This window comes from Heteronotia binoei, chromosome 9 (assembly GCF_032191835.1).
Source record: "Heteronotia binoei isolate CCM8104 ecotype False Entrance Well chromosome 9, APGP_CSIRO_Hbin_v1, whole genome shotgun sequence".
NCBI classification, from domain to species: domain Eukaryota; kingdom Metazoa; phylum Chordata; class Lepidosauria; order Squamata; family Gekkonidae; genus Heteronotia; species Heteronotia binoei.
Genome location: NC_083231.1, coordinates 120881681 through 120902375, shown reverse-complemented (window position 1 = coordinate 120902375; position 20695 = coordinate 120881681). Strand labels below are relative to the sequence as shown.

Sequence of the window (20695 nt, the reverse complement as noted above, 5' to 3'; positions counted from 1 at the left end):
GAGACTGATATTTGGTCAACTACAAAGCAGGGGTGGATTTCTATCTTCCTTTTTGACAGCCCTGGGGTGGGGCTTTTCGGGGCAGTTTGGTATAGTGGTTCAGTGTGCGGACTCTTATCTGGAGAACCGGGTTTGATTCCCCACTCCTCCACTTGCACCTGCTAGCATGGACTTGGGTCAGCCATAGCTCTCTTATCTGGGAGAACCAGGTTTGATTCCCCACTCCTCCACTTGCATCTGCTGGAATGGCCTTGGGTCAGCCATAGCTCTCTTATCTGGGAGAACCGGGTTTGATTCCCCACTCCTCCACTTGCATCTGCTGGAATGGCCTTGGGTCAGCCATAGCTCTCTTATCTGGGAGAACCGGGTTTGATTCCCCACTCCTCCACTTGCAGCTGCTGGAATGGCCTTGGGTCAGCCATAGCTCTCGCACCAGTTGTGCTTGAATGGGCAGCTTCTGTCAGAGCTCTCTCAGCCCCACGCACCTCACAAGGTGTCTGTTGTGTGTGTGTGTGGAGGGGGGGAAGGTAAAGGAGATTGTGACAGCTGTGAGATTCTGATTCTGAGACTCTGGTGTAGTGCTTAAGGGTGCAGACTTTAATCTGGAAGAACCAGGTTTGATTCCCCACTCCTCCACTTGCAGCTGCTGGAATGGCCTTGGGTCAGCCATAGCTTTCACAGGAGTTATCCTTGAAAGGGCAGCTTCTGGGAGAGCTCTCTCAGCCCCACCTACCTCACAGGGGAAGAAGGGAAAGGCGATTGTGAGCTGCTCTGAGACTCTGTCCTTGAAAGGGCAGCTTCTGGGAGAGCTCTCTCAGTCCCACATACCTCACAGGGTGTCTGTTGTGGGAGAGGAAGGGAAAGGAGATTGTGAGCCGCTCTGAGACTCTGTCCTTGAAAGGGCAGCTTCTGGGAGAGCTCTCTCAGCCCCACCTACCTCACAGGGTGTCTGTTGTGGGGGAAGAAGATAAAAGAGCTTTTGAGCTGCTCTGAGTCTCTGTCCTTGAAAGGGCAACTTCTGGGAGAGCTCTCTCAGCCCCAGTGTCTGTTGTGGGGGAGGAAGGGAAAGGAGATTGTGAGCCGCTCTGAGACTCTGTCCTTGAAAGGGCAGCTTCTGGGAGAGCTCTCTCAGCCCCACCTACCTCACAGGGTGCCTGTTATGGGGAGGAGGGGAAGGGAAAGGAGATTGTGAGCCGCTCTGAGACTCTGCCCTTGAAAGGGCAACTTCTGGGAGAGCTCTCTCAGCCCCACCTACCTCACAGGGTGCCTGTTATGGGGGGGAGGGGAAGGGAAAGGAGATTGTGAGCCGCTCTGAGACTCTGTCCTTGAAAGGGAAACTTCTGTGAGAGCCCTCTCCAGCCCCACCTACCTCACAGGGTGTCTGTTGTGGGGGAGGAAGGTAAAGGAGATTGTGAGCCGCTCTGCGACTCTTCGGAGTGGAGGGCGGGATATAAACCCAATATCTTCATCTACCTCACAGTGTGTCTGTTGTGGGGGAGGAAGGGAAAGGAGATTGTGAGCCGCTCTGAGACTCTTCGGAGTGGAGGGCGGGATATAAACCCAGTATCTTCATCTACCTCACAGGGTGTCTGCTGTGGGGGAGGAAGGTAAAGGAGATTGTGAGCCGCTCTGAGATTCGGAGTGCAGTGCAGGATATAAATCCAATATCATCATCTTCTTCTTCTTCGTCGTCGTCGTCTTCTTTTGCTGCTTCTTCTTCTTTTCCTCTCAGCCTAACGTATTCAATTCCATCTCCCGTCCACCATTCCAGGACCATTCAGATCTGCCGGTCGGGGCTGCAGCCACCATGGCCCACGAAATCGGCCACAATTTTGGGATGAGCCACGACGCCGAGGGCTGCTGCGTGGAGGCCACAGCGTCCGAGGGAGGGTGCGTCATGGCCGCCGCAACGGGGTAAGACGAAACGTCCGACTGCGAGCCGAAGTTCTCTTGCCTGCATTTGATTTAACAGGGCCAGATGTTTGCAAAGTGTGGTCCTGTCGCTTCTGATTTATGGCGGCCCTACAAATTAACATCCTCCAAAACTTTCTTGTGTGAACAGCCTTGCTCCTGGCTCTGAGATCCAGACCTGTAGTGCCTCGGAACGTGGCTGGCCCGGCGCGTCCATTGAGCCACTGTAGGCGGCTGCCTAGAGCGTCGAGCTGGGGAAAGGGCGCTAGTTTGGGCCCTCCCACCCACCCGGCCTGCTAAGTGGACTGAAAGAGTTCACTTAGAAGCAGCAGCAATGCCCTGTTTACACAGCGTGTTGAGTCCGTGTCAAACTGGCCCGGTTCTGCTCCGAATATCTTCGTTCTGAATGTTATCGATCAGACTGCCAGACTGCAATTCGAATCACTCCACAGTGAAACCGTCTTCTGCCGTCCACATGACGGCACCATGCCTTTCTTTTTTTTGTTTTTTGCCACTATTATGCACGTTCGCATCATGCGCATAAGCACATTATGCGCATAGGCGGGGCTCTTTTTCTAGCAGGAGCTCCTCTTCATTTGAAGAAGATGAAGATGTTGGATTTATATCCTGCCCTCCACTCTGAATCTCAGAGTCTCAGAGCGGCTCACAATCTCCTTTCCCTTCCTCCCCCACAACAGACACCCTGTGAGGTAGATGAAGATATTGGATTTATATCCCGCCCTCCACTCCAAAGAGTCTCAGAGGGGCTCACAATCTCCTTTCCCTTCCTCCCCCACAACAGACACCCTATGAGGTAGATGAAGATACTGGGTTTATGTCCCGGCCTCCACTCCGAAGAGTCTCAGAGCAGCTCACAATCTCCTTTCCCTTCCTCCCCCACAATAGACACCCTGTGAGGTAAATGAAGATACTGGGTTTATATCCCATCCTCCACTCTGAAGAGTCTCAGAGTGGCTTACAATCTCCTTTACCTTCCTCCCCCTCCCACAACAGACACCCTGTGAGGTAGATGAAGATATTGGATTTATATCCCACCCTCCACTCAGAAGAGTCTCAGAGTGGCTCACAATCTCCTATATCTTCTCCCCCCACAACAGACACCCTGTGAGGTGGGTGGGGCTGAGAGAGCTCTCCCAGCAGCTGCCCTTTCAAGGACAACCTTGGCCAGAGCTGTGGCTGACCCAAGGCCATTCCAGCAGCTGCAAGTGGAGGAGTGGGGAATCAAACCCGGTTCTCCCAGATAAGAGTCTGCACACTTAACCACCACACCAAACTGGATCTCAGTTTGAGGCCACACACCCCTGATATAGCCAATCCTCCAAGAGCTTAGAGGGCTCTTAGTACAGGGCCTGCTGTAAGCTCCAGGTGGATTGGCTACATCAGGGGGCGTGGCTTAATATGCAGAGGAGCTCCTGCTAGAAAAAGAGCCCTGCACATACGTCAGAGAACATTATGTGGTTATGCGCATATCGCTAAATAGTAAAAAAAAAAATGGTGACCGTAAACTGGATGTCTGAGGCTCCTTTTGCTCCGGGACAGACTTCAGACATCCGGAAGTGGGTTAATATCGCAGCAGAACTATCCAGAGGGAGAAAACGACGAGGTGAAACCGGAGAACACAAAAAACGCTGCAAAAGGAAAGGAAAAGGAAAGGTCCCCTGTGCAAGCACCAGTCGTTTCCGACTCTGGGGTGACGTCGCATCACGACGTTTTCACAGCAGACTTTTTTACGGGGTGGTTTGCCACTGCCTTCCCCAGTCATCTACACTTTCCCCTCAGCAAGCTGGGGACTCTTTTTACCAACCTCGGAAAGATGGAAGGCTGAGTCAGCCTGCAGCCGGCTACCTGAACCCAGCTTCTGCCGGAATCGAACTCAGGCCGTGAGCATCTGGGAAACTAATTTCTTTGTCTTTGGACCAGTTCCTAGCACTACCAGGTGGCATTCCAGCATCCCCTTTCTAGCTGGGAGGTGGGAAACCCTCTTTTTCTCCATCCTCACCGAAGCCAGCTTTGCAGGGTGTGTAAGGGAGGGCCTTTTGGGAAAACCCCAGCCGTTCTAAATTCGAGCCAGCTTTCCTTACGGCGGGGAGGAAGGCGAGACGGAGACAGCCGTACAGTAGCCAGATGAGAACAGTTCAAAGGAAGGCCCGCAGGAAGAAGGAGGCTGGGAAAAAGCAAGGCCGGAACCCAAAGCTGGCGATGCACAGCCCGCCCCTTCGAAGGGGGCCGCGTGCTGAGAAACGGTTTTCATCTGCTGGATGCATTTATGGGATTGGCGGGAACAGTGGAGTCTTTTTTCTCCCTGCGAAGGAAGTGGGGGGCATGGGAAGGTTTTGTGTATCTACTGCAGGAGGCCTGGGGCGGCTCCGGGGCAGAGTCTGCAGCTGCTGACATCAATTTGTACATAGAACAGCCATTGTTGAGCGTTTTAGCAGGGAGGGGGCAAACTGCTCCAGGACAGGGTTGCCAAGTCCAATTCAAGAAATATCTGGGGACTTTGGGGGTGGGGCCAGGTGACATGGGGCGGAGCCAGGAGCAAGGGTGTGACAAGCATAATTGAACTCCAAAGGGAGTTCTGGCCATCACATTTAAAGGGACGGCACACCTTTTCAATGCCTTCCTTCCATAGGAAATAATGGATAGGGGCACCTTCTTTTGGGGCTCATAGAATTGGACCCCCTGGCCCAATCCTTTTGAAACTTGGGAGGTATTTTGGGGAGAGGCACTAGATGCTATGCAGAAAATTTGGTGCCTCTACCTCAAAAAACAGCCCCCCCAGAGCCCCCAATACCCGCAGATCAATTCCCCATCATTCCCTATGGGACTCGTTCATGGAGGTGCATAATGGCTTTCGGGGCGGGGCTTCCCCCGCCGGCCAGCTGGCTGGGGGAGGGGGGAAGCCTGTAAAACCGGAGGATCCCCCGCTGGGCCCTGGGGATTGGGAAGCCTACTCCAGGAAGACCAACGGCCAGAGACCGGAAACAAATGTGGCCGAAAATTACGCTGATTTTGCCTGCCGTTTTGGACAATTTGTGCAATCAGTTCGGCACCTCATCCTGTCCCGAGCAGGGGAAGGTTAGGGGAAGGGCTTCCTTCCGGGATCTGAAGAGAAATCCAAATTAGTCGCCCCCTTGGATTTGTTTTGGGCTTTTTTCGTAGCAGGAATTCCTTTGCATATTAGGCCACACACCACTGATGTAGCCAATCCGCCAAGAGCTTACAGTAGGCCCTGGAATGAGAGCCTTGCAAGCTCTTGGCGGATTGGCTGCATTGAGGGGGTGTGGCCTAATATGGAAAGGAGCTCCTGCTACAAAACCAAGCCCGTACTGAACTGCGCTGTGTTTCAATGCTGACTGAATCAAACTTAATATTGTTGTGTTTTATTCTGACCAGCGTTCCCTCTAAGCTGAGTTAGTGTGAGCTAGCTCAGAGATTTTTAGCCTCCAGCTCACACATTTGTGTCTTTGCTCAGGAAAAATAGCCCCCGAGCGCGCTCATTGGTGCAGTCGCTCACAACTTTAATTCCAGGAGCTCACAAAGTAGAATTTTTGCTCACAAGACTCTGCAGCTCGGCGGGAACATTGATTCTAACTTGAGCCGCCCTGAGCCCTGCTTGCACGGAAGGGCGGTGTAAGGGAGGGACGGTGGCTCAGTGGTAGAGCATCTGCTTGGGAAGCAGAAGGTCCCAGGTTCAATCCCTGGCATCTCCAAAAAAGGGTCCAGGCAAATAGGTGTGAAAAACCTCAGCTGGAGACCCTGGAGAGCCGCTGCCAGTCTGAGAAGACAAAACTGACTTTGATGGACCCAGGGTCTGATTCAGTAGAAGGCAGCTTCATATGTCCATATGTCTAAAGGGAGGGATGGTGGCTCAGTGGCAGAGAATCTGCTTCGTAAGCAGAAGGTCCCAGGTTCAATCCCCGGCATCTCCAACACAAAAGGTGTCTAGGCAAATAGGTGTGCAAAACCTCAGCTGGAGACCCTGGAGAGCCGCTGCCAGTCTGAGTAGACAATACTGACTTTGATGGACCCAGGGTCTGATTCAGTAGAAGGCAGCTTCATATGTTCCTATGTCTAAGGGGAGGGACGGTGGCTCAATGGTAGAGCATCTGCTTGGTAAGCAGAAGGTCCCAGGTTCAATCCCCGGCATCTCCAAAAAAGGGTCCAGGCAAATAGGTGTGAGAAACCTCAGCTGGAGACCCTGGAGAGCCGCTGCCAGTCTGAGTAGACAATACTGACTTTGATGGACCGAGGGTCTGATTCGGTAGAAGGCAGCTTCATTTATTTATTCATTTTATTACTTTACATTTATATCCCGCCCTCTCCGCAAGCGGACTCATGTTCATATGTTCAAGTCCCAACAAATAAATAAAATAAAACAAAGGCGTCTTGGTGGAAGGGCTGGGAAATGCCTCCTTGGGGTGCCAACCTCCAGGTGGGACCTGGGGATCCCCTGCAATGGTCCCTCTGAGGCAGGGATAGGGAACGTTGGCTCTCCAGATGGTTTTTTTTTTGGCCATGCTGGCTGGGGCTGATGGGAGTTGTAGGCAAAAAAACATCTGGAGAGCCAACGTTCCCTGTGGAGTCTTGTGAGCAAAAATGCTAGTTTGGGAGCTACCGGCATTCAAGTTGTGAGCTCCTGCATCAAATGGGTTGCTCTGGGATAATCCTTTCTATGCCAAGACAAGGAAAACGTGTCAGCCAAAGAACAAGGAGCCGAATAAAAGAAGGTATAGTACAGTATTTGAAAACAGTGAAGGCTAGGGTGGCCGAGTCCAGCTCAAGAAATACCTGGAGACTTTGGGGGTGGAGCCAGGAGACTTTTGGGGTGGAGCCAGGTGCAAGGTTGTGACAAGCATCACTGAGCTGCAAAGGGAGTTCCGGCCATCGCATTGAAAGGGACCGCACGCCTTTTAAATGCCTTCCCTCCGTTGGAAATAACAAAGGATAGGGGCACCTTCTTTTGGGGCTCATAGACTTGGACCCCCTGGTCCAGTCCTTTTGAAACTTAGAGGGTACTTTGGGGAGCGGCACTGGATGCTATACTGAAAATTTAGTGCCTCTATCTCAAAAAACAGCCCCTCCCCCCAAGAGCCCCAGATACCCGCAGATCAATTCTCGATTATATCCTATGGGAATTGGTCTCCACAGGGAATAATGGAGTGCCTAACAGACATTTCCCTCTCCCTCCCCTGCTTTCTAATGACCCTGGGGGGAGGGCCTCCAAACTGGGGGATCCCCTGCCCCCACCTGAGGCTCCACCCACTTTCGAAAAACACCCGGCGGGTGCCAGCAAAGGTGTTGTCAGGTGCCCTATGGGGGACCCCTGCGTTGCAGCATCTCCGGCTCACGGGCTGGTTGTCTTTCTCCTCTCCAGCCACCCCTTCGCGAAAGTGTTCAGCTCCTGCAGCCGGAGGCAGTTGGAGAGCTACTTCCTGAAGGGCGGCGGGATCTGCTTGTTCAACATGCCCGATACGAAGGACTTGGTGGTGGGCAAGAAATGTGGAAACGGATTCCTGGAGGACGGGGAGGAGTGTGACTGCGGGGAGATGGAGGTACGGCGCAGGGTTGCCTGGCAACCGGCAGGAGAGTTATGGGTGGGGTGTGGTGGGGAGGCCGTGTCCCAGGAGGGAAAAAAAAGAGAGAGAAATTAGGCTTTGTCCACACCAGTTTGGTATAGTGGTGAAGTGCGTGGACTCTTGTCTGGGAGAACCGAGTTTGATTCCCCACGCCTCCACTTGCACCCGCTGGTATGACTTTGGGCCAGACACAGTTCTCTCAAGAGCCATTCCTCTCAAGAGCAGTTCTCAAAAAAGCTCTCTCAGCCCCACCTACCTCACAAGGGTGTCTGTTGCGGGAAGGAAAAGGGAAAGGAGATTGTAAGCCGCTCTGAGACTCCAAGTGAAGGTTAGGATATAAATCCAGTCTCTTCTTCTTCTGCTTACAAGAAGTTCTTACTGTGGAGTTGCTGGCAATTCCTAGAGCTACCCAGAAGTAAAAAGGGTTCCTCTAGGACAGGGATGGCCAATGGTAGCTCTCCAGATGTTTTTTGCCTACAACTCCCATCAGCCCCAGCCAGCATTGCCAATGGCTGGGGCTGATGGGAGTTGTAGGCAAAAAAACATCTGGAGAGCTACCATTGGCCTCCCCTGCTCTAGGAATTGCCAGAAACTCTACGGTGAAACAAGAAATTCCTACCATAGAGTTTCTAATGATTCCTAGAGCTTCTGGGTAAGTCTAGGAACTGCTAGCAACTCTGTGGTAAAAATTTGCAATCAAAAGGCCACAAAGCAGTCTGCATGCTTTTGAGGAGCCCAGAATTCTTCCTTAGACTGAATGCTACAATTGAGAGAGAGAGAGAAAAAGCAGGAGAGCAGTTAAAAAGAAGTTCCAGTCCGTGATGTTAATATGGTCGTTAAGTCCCTACCGGCTGTCGCTCTAGCAATTTGGGGGAAACTCTATGGCACCATAGAGTCCCCCCCCCAAATTGCTAGAGTGCCCAGATGCAAAACCATAGAGTTTCCCCTCAGATTCCTGTAGCATCCCTGCACAATATGTCACGTCCGGGTGACATCATTGCCCTGTGCAGCACCGCGCGTGGCGGGGCTCTTTGGGGGCGGGGATCTCCCCAGTGGCTTGCTCCAGGTTGGGGGCCTTGAAATTGGGGGAACCGCCACCCCCAGCAGGAGCTCGGGAAGCCTCGATGTTAAAGGCCTTTTCTTACGATCATCCCTGGGCGCAACTCTGCCAGCAAGTAGATAGGGACGGGGGCGAAGCGATCGGAGGCGGCGTTTGGACGGAGAGACGGCCGGATCACGGTGGGCTTCCCTCCCTCTTTCTAGGAGTGCACGAACCCCTGCTGCAACCCGCGGAACTGCACCCTGAAAGCTGGAGCCGAGTGCGCCCACGGGGAGTGCTGTCGCAGCTGCAAGGTAGGCCTCTCTGTCTCCAGCTGACGGTGTCGCCGCCCAAGCAACCGGCAGCCCGAGGGGGCACAAGGGTTGGGACTGGGGTTGTCCGCTGGAGGCTGGGGAACTTGCAGCATCTAGGGATGCCGACCTCCAAGTGGGACCGGGGGATCCCCTGGAATCAATTTTATTTATTTATTTATTTATTTATTTTATTCGATTTATATCCCGCCCTACCCCACCGAGGTGGGCTCAGGGCGGCTTACAACATAAAAACCAACAGAATCCATTTAAATACATTCATGATAGATTAATAATTATAATTATACAATAAAATATATAAAATACATATAAAGTACATAAAAACACATAAAACTTACTACAATATGTACTATGCTAACCTTCCTTAAATCAATTCTTCAATATTCCAGCTCCTCTCTGGACTGCAGAGATCCGATCCCCTGGAGGAAATGGCCGCATTGTGCCCTGCTAGGGTTGCCAATCCCCAGGTGGGGGCAGGGGATCCCCTGGTTTGGAGACCCTCCCGCTGCTTCAGGGTTGTCAGAAATCGGGGGGAGGGGAGGGAAATGTCTGCTGGGAACTCTGTTATTCCCTATGGAGATTTATTCCCATAGAAAATCATGGAGAATTGATCTGTGGGTATCTGGGGCTCTGGGGGGGCTGTTTTTTGGGGTAGAGGCACCAAATTTTCAGTATAGCATCTAGTGCCTCTCCCCAAAATACCCCCCAAGTTTCAAAAAGATTGGACCAGGGGGTCCAATTCTATGAGCCCCAAAAGAAGGTGCCCCTATCCTTCACGATTTCTTACGGAAGGAAGGCATTGAAAAGGTGTGCCGTCCCTTTAAACGTGATGGCCAGAACTCCCTTTGGAGTTCAATGATGCTTGTCACAGCCTTGATCTTGGCTCCACCCCTCATGTCTCCTGGCTCCACCCTCAAAGTCTCCTGGCTCCACCCCCAAAGTTCCCAGATATTTCTTGAATTGGACTTGGCAACCTTATGCCCCTCTGAAGTCCTCTCCAGGCTCCATCCCCAAATCTCCAGGAGATTCCCAGCTTGGATCTGGTACCTCCGGGGGGGAACCCGACGACCCTCAGAATGACAAACTGGGTTTTGTGCTACAGAGATAAGGTTGCCAGGTGGCAGGTGGAGATCTCCAGTTGGGGTTGCCACCCTCCAGAGAGGAAAGGTCCCCTGTGCAAGCACCAGTCGTTTCCGACTCTGGGGTGACGTTGCTTTCACAACGTTTTCACAGCAGACTTTTGACGGGGTGGTTTGCCGTTGCCTTCCCCGGTCATCTACGATTTCCCCCCAGCAAGCTGGGGACTCCTTTGACCGACCTCGGAAGTAGGGTTGGCAAGTCCAATTCAAGAAATATCTGGGGACCTTGGGGGTGGAGCCAGGAGACATTAGGCGTGGAGCCAAGATCAAGGCTGTGACAAGCATAATTGAACTCTAAAGGGAGTTCTGGCCCTCGCATTTAAAGGGATGGCACACCTTTTCAATTCATTCCTTCCATAGGAAATAATGAAGGATAGGGACACCTCCTTTTGGGGCTCATAGAATTGGGCCCCCTGGTCCAATCTTTTTGAAACTTGGTGGGTATTTTGGGGAGAGGCACTAGATGCTATACTGAAATGTTGGTGCCTCTACCCCAAAAAACAGCCCCCCCCAGAGCCCCAGATACCCGTGGATCAATTCTCCATGATTTTCTATGGGAATAAATCTCCATAGGGAATAATGGAGTGCCCAGCAGACATTTCCCTCCCCTCTCCCCGCTTTCTGACGACCCTGAAGCAGGGGGAGAGCCTCCATACCGAGGGATTCCCTGCCCACACCTGGGGATTGGTATCCCTACTCGGAAGGATGGAAGGCTGAGTCAGCCTTGGGCCGGCTACCTGAATCCAGCTTCCGCCGGGATCAAACTCAGGTTGTGAGCAGAGAGTTCAGACCACAGTACTGCAGTACTGCTGCTTTACCACTCTGCGCCCCGGGCAAATAGAAGTGTTGAGCCAGATCCATTGGAGACAAGAGCACAGCCTGCTGAAATCATTTCCCCCTTTGGCGAGCTGCCTGAAGAAGGAAACTCCAAAAAGAGGACAGGAGCACAGTCCGTTTTGCAGCCGCCCTGTTTAGGGGAAGCCTTCATATCCGTTTTGGAATTGTTTGGACTTTGTGCAGCTCTGCAAACAAAGAGAGAACATTGTACAATTTTTTTGTAGAAGGGGATTTTTGGAATACCGCTGAATATTGTTTGGTATAAAAATTGTTTTGGTACTATCTCTGGTAGAGAGCCAGTTCGGTGTAGAGAGAGCCAGTTTGGTGCAGTGGTGAAGTGCGTGGACTCTTATCTGGAAGAACTGGGTTTGATTCCCCACTCCTCCACTTGCACCTGCTGGAATGGCTTTGGGTTAGCCATTAGCTCTGGCAGAGGTTGTCCTTGAGAGGGCAGCTCCTGTGAGAGCCCTCTCAGCCCCACCCACCTCACAGGGTGTCGGTTGTGGGGGAAGAAGATAAAGGAGATTGTAAGCCGCTCTGAATCTCTGATTCAGAGAGAAGGGCGGGGTATAAATCTGCAATTCTTCTTCTCTCATAGAGCTGTCCTTGAAAGGGCAGCTTCTGTCAGAGCTCTCTCAGCCCCACCCACCTCACAGGGTGTCTGTTGTGGGGGGAGAAGATATAGGAGATTGTAAGCCACTCTGAGTCTCTGATTAAGAGAGAAGGGTGGGGTATAAATCTGCAATTCTTCTTCTTCTTCTGTGCATTAGTAAAAACCCTCATGGAGTGTTCTATATTTATTTGCCTATTTATACCTGTGAGCTCTCAATCTTGACAGCCTCCAGGTGGGGCCTGGAGATCCCTTGGCTTTGCAGCTGATCTCCAGGAGAAAACAGCTGCTTTGAAAGATAGACTCTGTGGCATTCTTATCACGCTGCAGCCCCTCCCCTCCCATAACCCCATCCTTCCCCTTCTCCATCCCCCCAAGTCTCCAGCCTGGAACTGCCTGTTGTAGTGTTCTAAAATCTACGCTGTCACCTGCCCTTAGCCTGTTTGCGGGAAGGGCGGGATAGAAATGGAGTCAAATAAAATGGAGTGGTGGCTTGATGAGCCTGCCTCTGCCTCCCAACCCTGGTATTCCCTGGAGGTCTCCCATCCAGGCCTTGAATTCAGCAGGAGCTCACAGGAGCACAACTCCCGAATCTTTCTGAGGGTTCCCCCTCCTCCTCCCCACCTACCTTGTCCACTGAATAGTAGGTGCAGCTGCATAACAATCCCTAGATTAGGAAAGTGGGCAGCCAGCCAGCCATCAGGGGCTTTGCCACACCCCCAGCAGCCTTCATTAACCCCTGGAGAAGCCCGTGCAACCCTTTCTCCACTTCTTCTGTGATTTTGGGTGGCGGGTGGCTTGCTGGCCTTTTGAGCAGCCCAGGAGAGCCCCGGGCGAGTGAGACCTGCTTGGGCTGACTGGATCTCTAGCCAGCCCAAGCAGGCCTCGCTCACCCGGGGCTCTTCTTCCTTGCGTCGGGTTGCTTTTGGTTAGCGGGGGTGTGTGTGGCGGCATAGGCTAATGAGTTATGCTAATGAGCTCCCCCACCTATTTTTCTACAAAATGAGCCCTGTTCCCATCTGTATATTGGCCAGGTGTTGGCCCTGCTTAACTTCTAACTTGCCAGGGCAAATCCCCCGTTTCTTGAAAGATCTTTTGTCTGCAGTGCTAGGGGGCTACTTTCCGTTGGGCCAGATGGAGCGGTGGTTTGATTCTACATACGGCCAGGGGTAGAATTCTAGCAGGAGCTCCTTTGCGTATCAGGCCACACCCCCTGATGTCGCCAATCCTCCAAGAGCTGACAAGGCTCTTTTTTGTAAGCTCCTGGAGGATTGGTGACATCGAGGGGGGGTGGCCTAATATGCAAAGGAGCTCCTGCTAGAATTCCACCCCTGCATACGGCACACGGTTTATTCTGCCTTAAATATCCTGAGCATCCTTCCAGCCTAAAGGGGAAGGCGTCTCATGATGTTCCTGTTCGACAGCTCAAGGCAGCCGGGAGCATGTGCCGAGAACCGGCCGGGTCCTGCGATCTCCCAGAATACTGCACGGGAGTGTCGCCCTACTGTCCCGCCAACGTCTACCTGCTGGACGGCTCCTTGTGTTCCTCCGGGGAAGCCTTCTGCACCAACGGCATGTGCATGACCCATCACCAGCAGTGCATCCACCTCTGGGGTCCAGGTGAGTGTGCCCTTCTCCCCTGCTCTCCAGTAAAGACACTGAGAGCCAGTCTGGTGCCTGAGAGCCAGCTTGGTGTAGCGGTTAAGCGCGCGGACTCTTATATGGGAGAACCGGGTTGGATTCCCCACTCCTCCACTTGCACCTGCTGGAATGGCCTTAGGTCAGTCATACCTCTCTTATCTGGGAGAACCGAGTTGGATTGCCCCCTCATAAGAACATAAGAGAAGCCCTGTTGCATCAGGCCAGTGGCCCATCCAGTCCAGCACTCTGTGTCACATAAGAATAGAAGAGAAGCCATATTAGATAAGGCCAGTGGCCCATCCAGTCCAACACTCTGTGTCACATAAGAACATAAGAGAAGCCCTTTTGGATCAGGCCAATGGCCCCTCCAGTCCAACACTCTGTGTCACATAAGAACATAAGAGAAGCCCTGTTGGATCAGGCCAGTGGCCCCTCCAGTTCAACACCGTGTCACATAAGAACATAAGAGAAGCCATGTTGGATCAGGCCAATTGCCCCTCCAGTTCAACACTGTGTCACATAAGAACATAAGAGAAGCCATGTTGGATCAGGCCAATGGCCCATCCAGTCCGACACTCTGTGTCACACAGTGGCCCAAATTTTATATATATATATATATATATATATATACACACACACACACACACACTGTGGCTAATAGCCACTGATGGACCTCTGCTCCATATTTTTATCTAAACCCCTCTTGAAGGTGGCCATGCTTGTGGCTGCCACCACCTCCTGTGGCAGTGAATTCCACATGTTAATCACCCTTTGCGTGAAGAAGGACTTCCTTTTATCCGTTTTAACCTGTCTGCTCAGTAATTTCATCGAATGTCCACAAGTTCTTGTATTGTGAGAAAGGGAGAAAAGTACCTCTTTCTCTACTTTCTCCATCCCATGCATTATCTTGTAAACCTCTATCATGTCACCCCGCAGTCGACGTTTCTCCAAGCTAAACGTCGACTGCGGGGTGACATGATAGAGGTTTACAAGATAATGTATGGGATGGAGAAAGTAGAGAAAGAGGTACTTTTCTCCCTTTCTCACAATACAAGAACTCCACTTGTACTACACTTGTACCTGCTGGAATAGCCTTGGGTCAGCCAGAGCTCTCGCAGAGTTGTCCTTGAAAAGGCAGCTTCTGTCAGAGCTCTCTCAGCCCCGTCCACCTCACAGGGTGTCTGTTGCGGGGGAAGGAGGTAAAGGAGATTGTGAGCCGCTCTGAGATTCTGATTCAGAGAGGAGCAGGGTGTAAATCTGCGGTCTTTCAAGGACAGCTCTGCAAGAGCAATGGCTGACCCAAGGCCATTCCAGCAGCTGCAAGTGGAGGACTGGGGAATCGAACCTGGTTCTTTCGGATAAGAATCTGCACACTTAATCACTACACCAAACTGAAAAACAGGGGCGTCGAACTCATTTGTTATGAGGGCCAGATCTGACATAAATGAGACCTTGTTTGGCCAGGCTATGTGTGTCCTAAAATGTAATGCTATGTAGTGGAAATATAAATTTATAAAGGACACAGGCAAAAATGATTAAAAGATTTTGTGTATCTCCCATGTGATCCAGTAAGAAGAAGATATTGGATTTATATCCCGCCCTCCACTCCAAGAGTGTTAGAGCGGCTTTCCCTTCCTCCCCCACAACAGACACCCTGTGAGGTGGGTGGGGCTGAGAGGGCTCTCACAGCAGCTGCCCTTTCAAGGACGACCTCTGCCAGAGCTATGGCTGACCCAAGGCCATGCCAGCAGCTGCAAGTGGAGGAGTGGGGAATCAAACCTGGTTCTCCCAGATAAGAGAGCTCTGGCTGACCCAAGGCCATTCCTGTAGGTGCAATTGGAGGAGTGGGGAATCAATCCCGGTTCTCCCAGATAAGAGAGCTCTGACTGGAAGTGGAGGAGTGGGGAATCAAACCCAGTTCTCCCAGATAAGAGAGCTATGGCTGACCCAAGGCCATGCCAGCAGCTGCAAGTGGAGGAGTGGGGAATCAAACCCGGTTCTCCCAGATAAGAGTCTGCGCACTTAACCACTACACCAAACTGGCGCTCTCCCTTTCTCCCCAGGGGATGAGGAGAGGGCGGAGCCCATAGAAGGGAAAAGAGGTTTGGCTCAGGAGCTCTACTGTGTGATTGAGAGAGCCTGGCAAAGCAAGCTCTCCCTTCCCCACCTTCCTCACCAAGGATGGAGCCTCAGTCAATGGAGAAAATAAAGACTTTGCTCTATAGCTCCTGTGCGATTGAGCAAGCCTGGCAAAGCAAGCTGTGGTGCAGAAGGAAGCAAGAGAGAGGGAGAAGGAAGCAGACTTGCTCGTGGGCCCGATAGGAAACCCTCTGGGGGCCTGATTTGGCCCCTGGGCTGCATGTTTGACACCCCTGCCCTACGGGGGCACCATAAATTGTGTGCGACCTGACAGCCGTTTCTACCACCGTGAGTTTTTACAGGAATTCTGCAGATTTTGGCAGATTGAGAAACAACATAGGTCAAGGGTGGCCAACGGTAGCTCTCCAGTTGTTTTTTGCCTACATTGGGTGGCCATTGGCTGGGGCTGATGGGAGTTGTAGCCCAAAAACATCTGGAGAGCTACCGTTAGCCACCCCTGACATAGGTGAAAGTAGGGCTTTTTTTGAGCAGGAACACACAGGAGTGCAGTTCTGGCTGGCTTGGTGTCAGGGGTGGTGGTCTAATATGCAAAGTTGTTCCTGCTGGGCTTTTCCTACAATAAAAAACCTGGGCGAAACAATGGTGACCCCAGTGGTGTGTGGCCTAATATGAAAAGGGGTTCCTGCTGGGCTTTTCCTACAATAAAAGACCTGGGTGAAAGCGTCATAAATGTGGATATCTTAGGCAGCCAGCATGCGTGTTAGTGGAGCTGAACTGTGCCCACTGAGTGAGATTACCTCACCTAAAATTCGGACGCAGCTGCTCTGTATAAATGTGTTTCCTCGGCTGAGAGATTGTTCACGTCCGGAATTATTAGCTAAGGAATAAGAGGCACCTGCTGGACACTGCTCGTATTGCAACCACAAAGTATGCAGAGGTGGTAAATTTGCCTAATTTGTTCACTTTAATTCATGTATACCCCGCCTTTCTCTGCAGTGGAGACTCAAAGTGGCTTACATCATTTCTCCTCCTCCATTTTATCCTTACAACAGCCCTGCGAGGTAGGTTAGGCTGAGAGTGGGTGACTGGCCCAAGATCACCTAAGGAAATGCTCAGGGGTGGAATTCTAGCAGGAGCTCCTTTGCATATTAGGCCACACACCCCTGATGTAGCCAATCCTCCAAGAGCTTACAAAAAAAGAGCCTTGTAAGCTCTTGGAGGATTAGCTACATCAGGGGTGTGTGGCCTAATATGCAAAGGAGCTCCTGCTAGAATCCCACCCCTGGAAATGCTGACTGACATTTTGGGACCAGTCAAGGTGTTACTGGACAAAATAGAATGGAGATGCATATGAAACACAGAAATGGCAATTAAAATGTTGGTTACGAAAGCGGATTCATTGGGGGTGGGGAGTGCCTAACGAAACAAACACCTTTATCTGCTGGTGGAAGACGGCTGTAAATCTGTCTGTAAAGAGAATTCCGGAACTTTGGGGCCATGACTTAGAAGGCCCCGTTTTGGATTACCACTCACCTAATCACAGAAGACGGGTCCACCTGAAGGAGGGCAGTAGATTCAGGAAACATTAGGAAGTCCTTCCCATGATGCACAAGTCACCTCACCTCTGGAACTCACTGCCTCAGCATGTACTGATCGCCATTAAACTGTGGCTTAAAAAAAAGGGCTAAAGGCACTGTAGAAAGATTTACTATACATTGCCTCGTCTACAGAGGCCGTCTACTACCGAATCCTGTTGGAGGGGCAAACAACTATATGCTGTGGACATGTAGGCTTCCCAGAGAAATTTGTCTGGCTATGGTGGGGAACAAAATGTTGGTGAAGACGGTCTTCTGCATGTGGATGGGATGAGGTGGATCTTTGGTGCCTAAGAAGTGCAGCAGAACTGACTTCCAAATAATCTCAAATATCCATGTTCCTGGATGATTTGCAGCCCTACTAAATGAATGCCAGTAGCCAGAAGAGCCAGTTTGGTGTAGTGGGTAAGAGTGCGGACTGTAATCTGGGGAACTTGGTTTGATTCCCCACTGCTCCTCCACATGCAGCCAGTTGGGTGACCTTGGGTAAGTCACAGTACTCTCGGCGCTCTCTCAGCCCCACCTGTCTCACAGGGTGTCTGTTGTGAGAAGGGGAATGGAAAGGCAATTTTTGTAAACTGCTCTGAGAGCGAAAGGCAGAGTATCAATCCAGTCTCTTCCTCCAGTTTGAGCCAGTTTGGTGTAGTGGTTAAGTGCGCGGACTCTTATCTGGGAGAACCAGGTTTGATTCCCCACTCCTCCACTTGCAGCTGCTGGAATGGCCTTGGGTCAGCCATAGTGGTGAAGTGTGCAGACTCTTATCTGGGAGAATCAGGTTTGATTCCCCACTCCTCCACTTGCAGCTGCTGGAATGGCCTTGGGTCAGCCATAACTATCGCAGGAGTTGTGTTTAAAAGGGCAGCTTCTGAGAGAACTCTCTCAGCCCACCCACCTCACAGGGTGTCTGTTGTGGAGGAGGAAGATATAGGAGATTGTGAGCTGTTCTGAGACTCTGAGATTTGGAGTGGAGGGTGGGATATAAATCCAATATCATCATCATCTTCTTCTTCAATATTTTTCCTTGCAGGGACTTTTTTATTTCTTAAAAAGCCACCTTAAACGTAATTTTTCTTCTTCTTGAGAGCCAGTTTGGTGTAGTGGTTAAGTGTGCAGATTCTAACCTGGGAGAACCGAGTTTGATTCCCCACTCCTCCACTTGCAGCTGCTGGAATGGCATTTTGGGACCAGTCAAGGTGTTACTGGACAAAATAGAATGGAGATGCATATGAAACACAGAAATGGCAATTAAAATGTTGGTTGCGAAAGCGGATTAAAATGTTGGTTATGAAAGCGGGGTGGGGACAGCCACAGCTATCGCAGAAGTTGTCCTTGAAAGGGCAGCTGCTGGGAGAGCTCTCTCAGCCCCACCTGCCACACAGGGTGTCTGTTGTGGGGGAAGGAGATAAAAGAGATTGTAAGCTGCTCTTACACTCTGATTCAGAGAGAAGGCCGGAGTATAAATCTGCGGTCTTCTCCTCCTCCTCCCCATTCAGGATGCCAGGAAGCTGGTTTAATTGTGTAACATCAGCCTCATTCTATGGCCAGTTTTTTTTTAAGCAGTCCCTGAGCTTGGTGACTAACTCTTTTCTTCCCCTGTCTTCCATCCCTGTGTCTGGTTCTCCACTGCCCCATAGGTGCCTGGCCAGCCCCTGACGCGTGCTTCCAGGATGTGAACAAGGCCGGGGACATGTACGGGAACTGTGGCAAAGACAGCCATGGCAATTACGTCAAGTGCGCCAGGAGGTGGGTGCTGTCAAGGCCCGAAGGACTGGGTTATGCAGCTAAACGCTTGGCAAGGCAGAAGCTCCCAGGTTCAATCCCCAGCCTCTCCTGTTCAAGGGACCAGGCAGGAGGTGATGTGGAAGACCTCTGCCTGAGATCTTGGGTTCTGTTTGGTTCTTCAACACACTATCTGCCCCCCCACCCCCTCCCCAAAAAATTCAGTCTTTCCCAACCCAGTTCTTCAGCTGACCCAGTTCTTTTGTCAACCCAGTTCTTCAGATGCATCTTCCTCCGCTGAAAGAAGCTGCATCTTGAATTATGAGCATAAGAAGAGCTCTGCTGAATCAGACCATGGGTCCATCTAGTCCAGCCTCCTGTCTCACACAGTGGCCAAACACTTCCTCTGTAGGGCCAGCAACAGGGCAGAGAGACCGAGGCCTTCCCCTGAGAAGAACATCAGAAGAGCCCTGCTGGATCAGACCAGTGAGGGTCCATCTAGTCATGCCTGCTGGTATCACACAGTGGCCAACCAATTCCTCTGGAGGGCCAACAACAGGGCAGAGAGGCTGAGGCCTTCCCCTGAGAAGAACATCAGAAGAGCCCTGCTGGATCAGACCAGTGAGGGTCCATCCAGTCCAGCCTCCTGTCTCACACTGTGGCCAACAAGTTCCTCAGGAGGGCCAACAACAGGGCAGAGAGGCCAAGACCTTCATTAGAACATAAAAACCCTGCTAGATCAGACCAGTGGTACATCTAGTCCAGCCTCTTGTCTCACACAGTGGCCAACCAGTTCCTCTGGAGGGACAACAACAGGGAAGAGAGGGAGAAGCCTTCACCTGTTAAGAACACTAGAAGAGCCCTCCTGGATCAGACCATGGATCCATCTAGTCCAGCATCCCGTCTCACACAGTGGCCAAACACTTCCTCTGTAGGGCCAGCAACAGGGCAGAGAGGCTGAGGCCTTCGCCTGAGAACAATATCAGAAGAGCCCTGCTGGGTCAGACCAGAGAGGGTCCATCTAGTCCCGCATTCTGTCTCACACAGTGGCCAGCCAGTTCCTCTGGAGGGCCAGCAACAGGGCAGAGAAGCCGAGGCCTTCCCCTAGAAGAACATCAGAAGAGCCCTGCTGGATCAGACCAGTGGTCCATCTAGTTCACCATCCTACCTCACACAGAGGCCAACCAGTTCCTCTGGAGGGCCAACAACAGGGCAGAGAGGCTGAGGCCTTCCCCTGAGAAGAATATCAGAAGAGCCCTGCTGGGTCAGACCAGAGAGGGTCCATCTAGTCCCACATTCTGTCTCACACAGAGGCCAGCCAGTTCCTCTGGAGGGCCAACAACAGGGCAGAGAGGGAGAAGCCTTCACCTCTTAAGAACACTAGAAGAGCCCTGCTGGATCAGACCAGTGGTCCATCTAGTTCACCATCCTACCTCACACAGAGGCCAACCAGTTCCTCTGGAGGGCCAACAACAGGGCAGAGAGGCTGAGGCCTTCGCCTGAGAACAATATCAGAAGAGCCCTGCTGGGTCAGACCAGAGAGGGTCCATCTAGTCCTGCATTCTGTCTCACACAGTGGCCAGCCAGTTCCTCTGGAGGGCCAGCAACAGGGCAGAGAGGCCGAGGCCTTCCCCTAGAAGAACATCAGAAGAGCCCTGCTGGATCAGACCAGTGGTCCATCTAGTTCACCATCCTACCTCACACAGAGGCCAACCAGTTCCTCTGGAGGGCCAACAACAGGGCAGAGAGGCTGAGGCCTTCCCCTGAGAGGAACATCAGAAGAGCCCTGCTGGATCAGACCAGTGAGGGTCCCTCTAGTCCAGCCTCCTGTCTCACACAGTGGCCAAACAGTTCCTCTGTAGGGCCAACAACAGGGCAGAGAGGGAGAAGCCTTCACCTCTTAAGAACACTAGAAGAGCCCTCCTGGCTCAGACCAGTGGTCCATTTAGTCCAGCATCCTGTCTCACTCAATGGCCAACCAGTTCCACTGGAGAGCCTACCACAGGGCAGGGAGTCCAAGTCCTTTGCCTGATAAGAACGTCGGAAGAGCCCTGTTGGATTAGACCAGTGATCCATCTAATCCAGCATCATGACTCACACAGTGGCTAGCCAGTCAAGCTAGAGGACCGACAACAGGGCCTAGAGGCTGATGCCTTCTCCCAGTGTTGACTTCCA

At 51.9% G+C, this 20695-nt stretch overlaps 1 protein-coding gene across 1 annotated transcript in view; it reads left to right on the top strand.

Moving 5' to 3' along the window:
- Window positions 1–20695, top strand: part of ADAM33 (ADAM metallopeptidase domain 33) — a 141674-nt gene that overhangs the window by 96162 nt on the left and 24817 nt on the right. The window contains exons 11-15 of the mRNA XM_060247421.1: window positions 1772–1914; window positions 7307–7484; window positions 8772–8861; window positions 12890–13085; window positions 18436–18544. Of these exons, the coding sequence (XP_060103404.1) occupies window positions 1772–1914; window positions 7307–7484; window positions 8772–8861; window positions 12890–13085; window positions 18436–18544 (716 nt within the window). The remainder of the gene's footprint in view (window positions 1–1771; window positions 1915–7306; window positions 7485–8771; window positions 8862–12889; window positions 13086–18435; window positions 18545–20695) is intronic.